The 13,855-nt window shown below is 36.6% G+C and overlaps 1 protein-coding gene across 1 annotated transcript in view; it reads right to left on the bottom strand.

Annotated features, from left to right (window-relative positions):
• Nucleotides 1-13,855, bottom strand: part of ST8SIA1 (ST8 alpha-N-acetyl-neuraminide alpha-2,8-sialyltransferase 1) — a 152,417-nt gene that overhangs the window by 43,923 nt on the left and 94,639 nt on the right. Inside the window, exon 4 of the mRNA XM_072798714.1 lies at nt 12,155-12,247. Coding sequence (XP_072654815.1) covers nt 12,155-12,247 — 93 coding nt within the window. The remainder of the gene's footprint in view (nt 1-12,154; nt 12,248-13,855) is intronic.

Genomic DNA, 13,855 nt, shown 5'->3' with positions numbered 1-13,855 from the left:
AGACAATTTAGCTGTGAGACTTACTATAAATGCGTAGAGGATAACAGAAGCAGAGAACCCGGTAAGGGGTAATCACAATTTATCAGGGAAACAAGGAGTTGCCTTTTATCCGGATGGGAAATGGTTGGAGGTTAGTTAGAGCTGCTACTACAAGCAATTATTTTGTGATGGGCTGCCTCTGTTTTCCACAGCTCCAAAAAACAACTGGAAATAGGAGGTACTGTGAATTACATCTTCATAAAAAGGCTTCCTATATTAACTTGTAGTGGCCTGTGGTCTTTTTTCCTGCTGGTTCATCATGTTTAAGTAGTAATCTTGCGGCTTCCTGTGGAGTTTTTTTTTTTTTTTTAACATTTATTGAACATGTATTCTGTTACTCCTTTATACCTCCTGTTGCCGGCAGCAGCTTTGTGATACAGTGTTAGGAAATCAGAAATTACTCTTTTTTTTTTTTTTTTTGCCTCACCAGGAGTTTCACCCAATTATTTCTAAATCAATAAATCCTCCCTTTCCCTTTTAATAAATGGTAAAGTCATTTATGGGCCTCTTAAGAGTTTTTCTCTTCTATTCAGAACTCTCTAAGCTGTGATTCCAACTATAAACCCCTATAGGTGGTATCTTCTCCAACTACTTCCCAAGAAAAGAGTCCAAAGACTTAGGTTCAGGGCAAGTCTGTCACTTCATCTCTGACTGAAGCACATCTTTTAAGTCATCTGTCACAAATGTTCTCGCTGAAAGATCAGGACAACGTGAATACCTCCCCACTGCCTCTCCTTGGGCCGGTTTACGTGCCTCACATTTGCACGGCTTCATATTTTCTTTTTTACGTGGCTCACTCTCTCCAAAGGGCGGTTCTTTACTCTCCTCTCTACTCATTTGAATTTCCAAGTAACTGGAAGGTATCATTTATTTAAAGGACATTATATTTTATCACATATAAGATGCTATCATATTATTTTCCAATAATACAGAAAAGAAGAGCACTGCCAAAGAAACTAGGACTTCATGTTTTTACTACAGTGCCATGGATCATCCTGCAGTATCTTCTATTCGTTTGGACCTGTTTCCTCCATTCGGGGGAACTGAGAGATTTTTTTTCTGCTTTCCCTTGCACCCTTTGGCATGTGATATGCAGAATCATTTTGAATCTGGCTTAGTAACTACTTTCTAACACAGTTGCACCTACTTGTGGGAATTTTTTTCCCTTTTATTTTGCTGCTTTGCAAGAAAATACAGAATTATTTCTATCACTTCTCTGAAATAATAATTTGCTTACAAATCAAGGAGTTTCCGTTTTTTTTTAAAAATAAACAATAGATATTCCATCTTTTCAGAGATATTTTAAATGCCAATCAAAGGGACACCTGGGTGGCTCAGCAGCTGAGTGTCTGCCTTTGGCTCAGAGAGTGTGGTCCTGGAGTCCTGGGATCAATTCCCACATTGGGCTCCCCGCGAGGAATCTGCTTCTCCCTCTGCCTATGTCTCTGCCTCTCTCTCTATGTCTCTCATGAATAAATAAATAAAATCTTTAAAAAAATAAAAAAATAAATGTCAATCAAAGTCAGTATGTGCAGTACCAATGATGCACAAACATCAATGAAGATGACAGGACAGGAGGAGCTTTGACCAAGGTCCTCTCTGCTCAGGCGGTTTCAACTATGCTTCAGCCTCTACTGGTAACAGAGGCTACAAAAGGCAGCTACATCTCATAGATACTAAAATATAAAAAATAGTACATCTCGTAATCGATAAATTACATTATTTTGTTTTATGGGCAATCCTACCTTCTACATCCCCTTCATTAGTACTTGTAATAGTAATTTATCAAATATGCCATCTGTCCAATCAATTTATATTCTGCCCTTGTCCATAATTTATACCAACTCTGATATTTAAGATGCTTTCCTCCTTGGTTATTGCTATGTGTGCAGGTGTGTGTCACTGTGTCACACAGAGCTCCAGATATGAGAGCTAATAATGGAAACTAAAGTCAAAATGCAAATCATGATTTATAGATCAGCCAAACACCAAAGCTTTGATTAAAAACATAATCCTTCTATTATATTAAAGCGATTTAGGGGATCCCTGGGTGGCTCAGTGGTTTAGTGCCTGCCTTTGGCCCAGGGCATGATCCTGGAGTCCCAGGATCGAGTCCCACATCGGGCTCCCTGCATGGAGCCTGCTTCTCCCTCTGCCTGTGTCTCTGCCTCTCTCTCTCTCACTGTGTGCCTATCATAAATAAAAAAAAAAAAAAAAAAAAAAAAAAAAAAGAAAAGCAAATTTTTTCAATAAGAACATATACATGATTTTAACCAAGATATAATCAAATACAGTTATAATTAATAATTTCTAAAACTATATCTTTTTAATCCACATGGTTCATATGCTCCAGTAAAATTAATTACAAATAAAAGTTTAATGATAAAATAATTTTCAGAGACTACAGAAATGTTCATATACATACTAATAATTACTACTATCTTACCCTTTTTGGTGAAGATATCAGTGAAGTTCACTAATAGCTGAACAATCTGAAATCACTGCATACAGAATGAACTCTATGAAATGGAATCATTCACAGATGGACCCCCATCATCTTGCCCAAAGAAGCTCTTAGCACATACAGATTGGTAAGATAATTAGCCAGTTTCAGACTTTACATTTAAGGTTGCCTCCCACAGTTAAGCTGGGGTACAAATGCCTTAGCTCTAATGAAATATCTTTGTGAGTCGAGAGGGTGTCTCCACATTCCAAAAGGGCCATTCAATCAGCCCAAGTGCAGCACACCCAGGATTTCAATCTGAATAGTCCTGGTAGAATTACATTTCAAGGCCCTCCTGATCCTAAGTACCATTATCCTGCTCCTAAGAGCCCAGACCATATGGATCCCAGATTAAACAATCCCTCCACCACACACACACACAGAGATATCATATATAAAAATGCCTGGATATATTAGAACTGTGAAGAGTAAGAGAAGGTGAGAGGGAGGTCACAGGGAAATAATATCAGAACACACAGGTTCCAGAAAAACAGTTTACAACTGATTTTAGATATTTCAGTTCTTTTCTAGCCAACCTGGCTAAGGTTCCCAAAGATTTCTCTCCTGCTCCTTCACCACCTCTCTCTTCTCTAGCTCTTCTTTATTGCTTATCTCCTCTCTTTTGGCTCATCCCAATGCTTCTATACTTTTCTACTACTCACATTCAACTCTGGAATCAACACCATGCCCTTGAGTGTCTCCCTAGCTGAAATTAGCAAGAAAGAGTTCCATACACAGACAGCACACTTGCTAAACAAAATTCTGGTGCCAACTGTTAACATTTTTCCTGCCATGCTATATGCAGAATGGTTGAGAAATTTATCTTAGATCACACAACCAATGCCATCCTATTGGTTTCCAGAAATCTGCCTTCACTTTTTCCTTTCCTTCCACTCTAACTGGAACTCACTGACATTCTGCTGATTATGAAAAATATGCAACTAAAGTACATATTAAAAAGAAGGTTGAGGAGGAGCAGGTACAAATTTTTGTTATGGTGCTGTTACTATAAATCCCGGGTAAAGACTCTTAAACCGGTGTTCTTGCTGAGTCCACCCCCTAATGTTTTATCACTGGGATGCAACCCATTCTCAATGGATCTGCATGAAATTACCAGGAGAATTTAGGCTACCCCAATATCTATTGACTAATTATGAACTAATGCTTTTAGAGTAATATTTGCTCTGACCTGCTATTTAATGCTAAGGATTAGAAGATGATGGAGGGGAAAAAAGGGGAAAGGAAATAAATGGACACTGATATAATAACCATTTTGTGTCAGGGTTGCTGGTGCCACACTCACCTCCATTGCTCCCAGAACAATATCACTAGAAAGATCAGAGAATATGGTGACCTTCTAAATTCAGAACACAAAATGTGAGGTCTAAGCTAATCTCACTTAGATCTGGAGGGACAGGAAAACACACACACACACAATTGGGGTTTTATACATGTAGTCTGCCTCTCTAATTCACAGGGCTGCTGTATTGTCAAAAAAGAGCTCTTATTAGGAGAAAATATCAAATAACAAAGCTTGTTTTTTTGATGATTTTCTCCTATTATAAAATTTTGCAGCAAATTTGGAAAATGTTGATTTATTTCCTTAGAGGTTTTCTATGTAAATAATTTTATATTTATGATTGAAGCATACACATTTATGTACTTATTTTTTCACTTAATACTATAACATGAGCATTTTGCCATTTATTAAAATTATTCATGAACTTTACTTCAAAGTATCTTTACATACTATTCCATCAGTACAGACATATTATAAGTTACAAAATGACTGATATATTTTTATGTTTTAAGAGTGTCATTGTTTTCAAATTCTCCATTACACGATACATATATTTGTATACACTAGGAGTATTTACTTTGTTTTTAGAGCAGGTTTGTAGGAAAATAATGAAAAGCCTAATTTAAAATAATTTTTATTTACCACCTTTTCAAAGAATCCACTTAAACTGTTAAAAAAAATCAAAGCTGGCTTTTTAAATCCCCTGTTGTATTTTTGGTTTTAGGTTATGTTTTTCTGGTTTTTTGCTGTTGTTGCTATTTCTTTCAACTTTATGGAGATCCGGGGACTTTAAGTCGATGCTGTCATGGGATAAGTCCTGGAGGATCTTCAGGGAGCAGCTGAGTTTATTTTGAAAGTTCAAGGGAGATGAATTGTTTGGCCTAAGGGCAGACTGTGGCAGATTACATTTTCTAAAGATGACCATGACCATATCTCCTGTCATACATACTACTCTTCTAACAATGTGACTTTGATACTCTTCCTAACAAGACGTGGATCTATGCTAGAACTCTTTCTCCTTGAACCTGCAGTGGGCCTGTGTGATTGCTTGAAACAACAAAATATGATGGAACTGACACACCGAGTATGAAGGAAATATGAAGTCATTTCCAATGTGAGGTTATAAAAATGCCACGCACTTCCACTTTGTCCTCTCTTTGGATACTAGCTTTGGGGGAAGCCAGATACCATGTAAAGAGGCCATCTGTGAAAGTGCCCAAACTAGCCCACAGGGAGAGACCACATAGAGGGCCCTAAGAGCACATGGGGAAGGAGATATACCCTCATTGCTCCAATACTTTGCCATTTCAACTCCAGCCACAGGGTGAGAGGTCATGAGCCAGATCTGCTCAGCCTAGTTCTTCCTGAACTTCTGACCCACAAAAACTGTGAAACACAGAAATAATTGTTGTTGGGTGTGTTATTGTGCAATGAATAACTGAAATAAGAGTTTTAAAACACCGCAACTCTGATCTCCCCTTCTCAATTTAGGTGATGTAATTTTTCAGGACTTTAGTTGTGCTTTTTGTTTAGACACTACAAATCAAAATCATGCATAAAGGCAATGTATTATTATTTTATGCACATGAGGTATGTTTAGATTTGTTTATACACCTACCAAGTTCTTTGCATCCCAACTTTCCCTTCTGAAGTAACATTCTTTTTTCCTAAGATACATTCTTTAGAATTTCTTTCAGTGAAAGTCTATTGGTGATAAATACTCTCCATGTCTGTTTTTCAGAAAATGTTTTTTATTTTGAAAAATAACTTGCTGAGTATACATCTCTATGTCAATCATTTCTTCTCTCAGGACTTAGAAGGTACTTTTCCATTGCTTTCTGATTTCCATTTTTACTGTTGGAAGAAGTCTGCTTTTTAATTATCATTCTTTTGCAGGTCATTTGTCTTTTCTCAGACAGATCTGTCTTTTCCCTGGCCGTTTCTTATAGCTTCTTATCTTTAGTTTCACTAAAATGGTTTAGGTTTGCATTTTTTTAAATTTAATTGACTTTGATGCTTCATGTTTCCTATATTTATGGATTATGTTATTATTTAAGTTTAAAAGATCTCAACCTTTACCTCTATTTTATAATTTCACAATTCTACTCTAATGTAATTCTTCTCATTCTATCCTCCATGTTTTGTTATCCTGCCTCCATATTTTCTATATCCTCTACTCTAGCTCACCAATTCTCCTTCGGCTAGGTCTAATCTGATGTGTTTTCATTTCAACAATCATTTTCCATCTGTAAAAGCTCTACTCAGTTCTTGCTCAAGGTTACCTAGTTAATTTTGATATTCTCTTATTGACTTACTTTTTTCTATAAAGATTTCATACTTGGGGGATCCCTGGGTGGCGCAGCGGTTTAGCGCCTGCCTTTGGCCCAGGGCACGATCCAGGAGACCCAGGATCGAATCCCATGTCGGGCTCCCGGTGCATGGAGCCTGCTTCTCCCTCTGCCTGTGTCTCTGCCTGTCTCTCTCTCTGTGTGTGTGACTATCATAAATAAATAAAAATTTAAAAAAAAAAAAAAAGATTTCATACTTGGTTATATACTGCATCTGACAATTCCAGAATATCTTCAGGCATTTGTGGATGCCAGGATGAAAAATCTGTAATTTTTCATTTGCTTTTTGTCTCTAAGGACTCTCAATGTTAGTGGTTTGTTTGCATTTCAGTTTTTGCTTATGAGCTTTTATTTGTTTGAAAGAGATATAGAGGAATTCTGAGAATTTTCCTCCAGAAGAAGTTTGTGCTTCTGTTGGAAACCAGGGGATGCTAATGACATAGGACATTAGGTCCCGTATCAGGGCTTAATATGGACACACATTTTTAGTAAGATAGGTCCTGGGCTTGGTCTTCAGCTCTTAGCATTGAGATCAGAGTTTTATATCTCCTAATTGATTCTAGTTCCCTGATTTTGTGTTTTGTAGGAGTTTTTGTTTGGGGAGAAATGTGCAGATACCCTTGTGCAGAAACCAAGTGCAGATACTCTTGGAGATTCCTTAAATTTGATGAGCCCAATAATACATTTGAAAATATGTTTTATCCAAGAAAATGCATTTCAACAAGAGAGTCCTCTTGCGTAGCTCTGCTAGATATTAGTCAGAACAGTTTCTACTGGACATAGTTATATTATCTCATTTATATCTCTCAACAATCCTCAAGACAATTTTTTTTCTCACTTGACAGATGGGAGGTTAAGAAACTAACATTACATAGCCAGTAAGCAGAAGCACCCATTAGTACTGGCACCAGAATTTGAACACAAATCTGTTTAAAGCCAAACTTGTGTTCTTCACTACTGTGTAATATCGCCTCTCAGTCACAAATTTCATGAAGATCTGTATCTTTTTAGAGGCATCTCTTCTCTATCTTCTACTTGCTCTCTCTAGTTCCAGTTTTAGTATCTGCTTTTTAATTCTCTTATATCATGACAGACGTTAGACTGAATGGTTATCAGTGACTGCCAAGCCTTGATGCAAACACTGATAAGCTGCTCTGAGTTTGGAGAGAAAAGAAAAAAGAAGTCATCCAACAGAACAGATATGGAAGTTTTAGGAACACAGTCTGAGACATGAGTCATATAAAATTTTAAAGAGAAACTGCTATAATCTTCTTTAGATCAAAGGTATTTTCCTCAATGCTCAAATTATTCTTTTAAAGTACATAAATAAAATAAATAATTGTCCTCTCTGCTAAGATCACTACACTCCAAATTGCCTTTAGCAGAATCAGAGGAAATAACCATTGGATGAAGTCTCTTCCATTTGCAGAGGCAGAGATTACTCAGGCCCTATTTGATATTAAGAATCTCAACATAAATCCTGGAGTTTCGTATCAAGTCCTCCTAATTAATTAAATGTTATGCGTTACAAATTTTAAAATGTCAACTCCATCATTGATTTATACTCCATTTGTTCTGAAAATGTTTTTGTTTCCTAATTCATGTCAACTAAAAAAAAGGAAAAAAAAAAGGGATACCTGGGTACCTGGGTAGCTCAGCAGTTGAGCATCTGCCTTCAGCTTAGGGCATGATCCCGCAGTCCCGGGATTGAGTCCTACATTCATATTCATGAATAAGTAAATGAAATCTTAGGAAAAAATGAAAATAAAAGTAAATAAAAAATTAAAAAGAGTAAATAAGTCTTCCCAGCTAAGTATTCAACTAATACTATTTAAAAATATCTGTTATTAAAAAATTCATCTTCTCATCTTAAGATCATAAATATTTTTAACTGACACCAAAAAAAAAAAACCTCCTTTTATAAGACAATTCAAATGACATTCAAAATTTGGTTTGTAAAATTTGATTTAAAGCAGATTTTGAAATGTATATATCCACTTATTCATTCATTCCATAAACATTTAGTCTGCATGTCTTATATGCCAAACAACATGCTGCAGTCTCAAGAGCACATATGAAACATTCTTGACCTCCAACTGCTCACACCTATACTATCACCTCTAATATGCTTACATGCAAACACACACATACTCAGAATCTTGCTGCTTTTTGCTAGCGGCAGCAAATAATCACTTCCCAAGTTGGAGCTTCAAAGTTTAAAAATGAACTATTAATGTCATAACAGGACAGTTGATTAAGTTTCAGTTTTTATCTTTAACAATCATTTGCTCCAATATATACTGAACTTCTGTTATGGGCAAATGGCTCATTGAGTTTTCAACTCTTCTACTGAAAAACTCTTTTAAAACAAGCTTGGAGAACTCTCATCTCTATTTTTACACCATGCTACTGTAGAATGACTCAGGCTCAGTCAGTAAATTTTAAACATTTGTGAGTAATAGAACCCATGGAAAATCTGATAAAAAAAATATGTGCACATACAAGAAATTTTTGTATAAATTTCAGAAGTGGTTCAGGAAACCCCTAAGATCCCAATACAGACCATTCAATAGGACCACGGGAATATCTGCTTACTGTGTGTGCAACCTCAGGGTGTGATCTTTAGTCACCTCTCATTCAAGTTAGTATTCCCTGTCCCAGAGCAGATTTCAAAAAGTATTTGCTGAATGAGCACCTTGGGAACATTGTTCTTATGAAGTTCTTATGTTATCTTCCTCTTCCCCCCAAAACTTCCAAATTCTCAATTTCCACTTACATACTTTTCTAAAACTTACTTGCTCAAGACTAATTTGACAGTCTAGGCAACTCTCTCTTTTCCAGACCCTACTTTCCTAATTTTCTCTCCTCCACCTCCTATCAACTCAACTGTTACAACAACCCATTTTCCCAGAGAGTAAAAACAATGCAGGCCAGCAAAGAAACATTTCCAAGATACAGTTTCTGAGAAAGTATCCCTTGAGAAAAAGCAAAAAGATCCTTACAAGAAATACAAAGAGGTTATACCTCATTTTATCCAGGGATAAACTCATGGCAGCTCCCATATCCTACTTATACGTTAAATAATTAGAATTCAGAAGTAAGATGATTATATGGGTTACATTTCAACACTTACTCAAATTAAAAGGTGGTTAGCCTTTTTCTTACAGAAAGTCAGCTCAACTTATGAATTACTTTGACAAACAACACTGACTTCGTTATGAGGCTATATAACAACCAGAGAGCTAAATCTGCACTTTTGAGATTTTGGCAATACTTATTTAAAGCATATGCACAATATAAAATACACTGAAAGTACATACCTGGTAACAATTGAAGCTTATGCCAAAAAAATTAGATAACTTAAAACTGATCAAGGAAATAATGATGGATTTTTAAAATACCTTTTTTAAAAAAGATTTTATTTATTTATTTAGGGAGAAAGAGAGTGTGCAAGCAGGGGATGGGGCAGAGGCAGAGGGAGAAAGACTCCACACTGAACCCAGAGCCCGATGTGGAGCTTGATCTCATGACCCTGGGATCATGACCTGAGCCAAAATCAAGAGTTGGATGCTCAACCGACTGAGCCACCCAGGGGCCCCAGATTTTAAAAATATTTTTAAAGGGTATTTGAACAAAAATGTTTGAGGGCCAACAGAGGCAGTATGATGATTAAGGATAACCCCATGAACAGATAGATCTTTGCGGGTACCCGCATCCAAAACCCAGCCAAGAAAGGAAGAGAACAATTGCAATGGGTTTGAAGACTCAGTATACTCTCCTGCCATCTTAGAACAGCCTCTCTTTTCCTAGCCCATAAAAACACAATCAGAAGATAAGTGTGACTTCCTGCAAAGCCCTTTCTAACTGTGTGTTTCACCCTAAATAATGTCTGGTCTGCGTGCTGTCGAAAAGAATGCACTTATTATATTCACTGAACAATTTGTAAAGAAGGCAGATCTCATGTTACACATTCTTACTACACACACACACACACACACACACAAACAAACAGGGAAACTGCTGGAGGTGATAGAGATACCTACTCAAGGTGGTAGTAGTATCATGGTGTCTGTATATGCTCAAACTTACCAAACTATATATACATTAAACATACGGGGTTTTGTAATTTAATTATACCTCAATAAAGCTGTAGTTTTTTAAAGAATTCACTCTAAACATATAGCCTAGCAAAGGCTATAGCAAAGCTCCTTGCTGAGAATTTCTTTTAAATATATTGATAAACATTAATTTCTCAAAACCTTATTTTTGCCACTATAATTATGTGTGCCTCCTATATACATTTATTTTTGTTGAAAACAATAAAGCTATTGTTTTAAAAATAAATATTTACATGGATTAAATTTCTTAAATAAAAAAATGAAACTATAAATGCACTAGAAACATACAGGACAATATTTTTTCAATGGAAGGGATGTGGGTAAGGAAGATCATCCATAGAAAGAGTTGGTTTTCTTTTAAAGAAGCCATAAAGGAAAAGACTACAAATTTCATTTAATAAAACATATTACATTTTGAAAGTAAACAGTTAACACCTATAACATAAACAGTTCCTATAAATCAACAGGAAAATACTTTTTAGAAAGTATTTAAGAAGAAAAATAGCATGGGGTGTGTGGATGGCACAGTGGGTCAAGTGCCTGCCTTGGGCTCAGGTCATGATCTCAGGGTCCTAAGATAGAATCCCACACTGGGCTCCCTGCTTAGCGGTAAGTCTGCTTTTCCCTCTCCCTCTGCACCCCTCTCCACCCCTGCTCCTGCTCTGTCTCTCAAATAAATAAAATCTTAAGAAAAAGAAAAAATTGCACAAATGAACAAAAAATACAAGCAGGCAATTCACAGAGAAAATAGCCCTTGCTATTTTCAGCAAAAAAAAAAAATGTGTATTAAGTAAAAAATAATATATCATCTCTCACCCAACAAATTGCCAAAAATTTAAAAGATTAATAGTACATGATGTTGTTTTTAGTATTGGGAAATAGGCAGTCTTATCCTTTACAAAAGAGAAAGTAAATGGTACATTTTGGAAAGGTGATTTCACAGTATCTATCAAAATTAAAAATGGTTTGGTTGTATTTCTAGACATCTATTATATGGGAATGCTTACTTGTGAACCAAAACAAGCAATGCAGCATTGCTTATAAAGTGACACACATGAGCTAGTCACTTGGATAAGACTCCCTTAGATGACAAGTGCCTAAGCCTACAACATCTGGGTATTTCAGTGCTAATTGCTAGCTATGCAGGAGAGCATAAGGCAATGTTTGACTCCTCTTTTCACAGAGATTGAGTCATTCCCTACAATGAACAATCCTTGGAGAAACAGCCAATAGTTTACTGATGGGCTTTGTCAACTGGAGTCCAACCCCCAAAAGCTTCCACAGCAGCTGTCTAAGATCTCCAGAATTCATTTGGGAGCAAGAATTTTCCATCTGCTTTCCCAAACCTTATTGAATGCAATATAATGTAATGTAATATCATCATATGATTATACATCCCTGTATAGTCTGACAATTTTGCTATTGTCCCGCATACATATGCAGTAGATGGATCATTTGTTTTTATTCTTTAACAAAACATTAATATTAGTTCAGTTCACCAATCAATGCCAATCAATGAGTTGGGACTAACGCCAATAAGTGACACAGTAGTAAGAATGAGTAAGCAAGCTCTTATATTGCTTCTATGAGCAAAACAATCGATTCTCATGTTATTTATACCATTTCTAAAGGCAAGAAACAGAATCCCAGAAGAAGCATAAAATAGTGTTTAGATTCCCACAATCCTCCTTCGTTTATTTACAATTCCCTCCTTCATCCTTCCTGCCTGTCCAGATGGTTTTCTTCTTTGTTTCTCAAACTAAATTATGTTCCCTGCCTTAAGATGTTAAATACTTCAAAGGCCTTCCTCTTTAGTTCCTCACAAACAGAAGTCATAAACTCTTACCTTTGCCGGATTATGCTGGGGTTAGCTGTCACTAAATGACTTTTAGATCCAACATCTTTAGTGTATTCACTTGACAAAGGAGGAAGATTGCATCTGGAGAAACATAACATTTTAGAATGATTTGCAAACTTTTAAATCAAGTCTGTTATCAAGACCAATAGGAATTTTACTAGATCTAGCTCAATTCACAGATAATCACTTTCATCACTCCTCCCTTTTGACAGTCATTACATGATCATCTATAACTATCTTTAAAACGCAGTCATAAAAACAAGTTCTGCTTTAGAAGAAAGAAAACGTCAACTAGAGAGTTAAGCAATCTATTAAAAAGGAGACATTAACGAGAATGAATTTATTCCATTCAAAATATTTTTGGGGTGGTAAGACAGGAAGTATTAGGCTTGAAACTAGAGCTCAGGAGGGTGTGGTACTCTAAGGACACAGGGCCTGCTGTGTTCTCTGCATACCCAGAAACCTCAAGACACAGGGAAGAATTGTATTTGCTATGGTTTTCTTTCAGTTCCCAAATTCTAAATTATAATAGTATATTCAGAGCAAACTCTGTCACCTAAATCCAACTCATGACAAGTATACAGGTTTACTACTGGTGAAACACAGTGATTTGTTATCTAAATAAATGCAGTGATTCTCCACAGTCCCAGTTCAGCCAAGGCAAAGAGTACAGGTGATGTTCTCCTGGTGACAAAAATAACTGCCCCCCCACACACACACCACCCCAGCCCTGGTTGCTTTCCTTGGCCACAATGTCTTATGAATGTTTACAATGGAAAATATGGCAACTGCAAATCCAAATCCCATGGCTTTCTGCCAGTGGAACATTAGGCAAGTTAATTCATCTGCCTGGCCTTGATTTTCTCATTATACAAAATGAGGATAATGACTTTTCCTCTCTAATGAGGTTGTTGTAAAGATTACAGTAAGAAATGTATAAAATGTCCCTACCTTGATACCTCACACATAGTAAAAACTCAAAAACATCATGTATCAGAAATATATTTATAATTAAATATATCCTTTTTATGAAGACCCTAAATGAGTCTGTAGTTTGCATTATGTTTTCTTTTATTATTCTGTCCTAATTTCTCCTCTCCACCCCTAGCTCTAACTTGACTCCTACCACATCAGGGCATCTCTAACTCTTGACGACTTTAACAAAGTAAAATGCCATTTATTTGTAGGTAAAGAGATACAAATATTGAGGTATCTGCTATTCCCCCAACTATTAAATTTACCCTACAAATTTCCTCAGGACATGGAATTTTCCATGCACCCACTCAGCTGATCAGCTCAAGTTCCTTGATGTTATCTTGTATTTGCCCGGTGACTCCTACCACATCAGGGGATCTTGGGTGGAATTTGTCTCAGTTGATTTGGAATCTTCCTTTCATCTGCTTTATGGTAAAGAAATACTGGCTTTTCAGGCAGCTACTCACAGATTACTCAGCCAGTTGTTGACATTTGCTGGTGCCCAGTGAGAAAAACACAATGGTCATTGTAGGTGCTGGGGCGGAATCGAAGTCACAGGGCCTCATCATGAGGTGTCTATAGTCTAACAGTCATACCATATCCTGTGTGGTTTCTGAGGACCCCGTGAGGGAGTGTACTTAAGCATTACCAACCAGGCTCATCCGGCAGTGGTGCTGACTATGGTCTTGTGATTTAACTGATCTTTGCAAAGAC

Source organism: Canis lupus, chromosome 25 (assembly GCF_048164855.1).
Source record: "Canis lupus baileyi chromosome 25, mCanLup2.hap1, whole genome shotgun sequence".
NCBI classification, from domain to species: Eukaryota; Metazoa; Chordata; class Mammalia; order Carnivora; family Canidae; genus Canis; species Canis lupus.
This window is presented reverse-complemented; position numbering and strand designations above follow the sequence as displayed.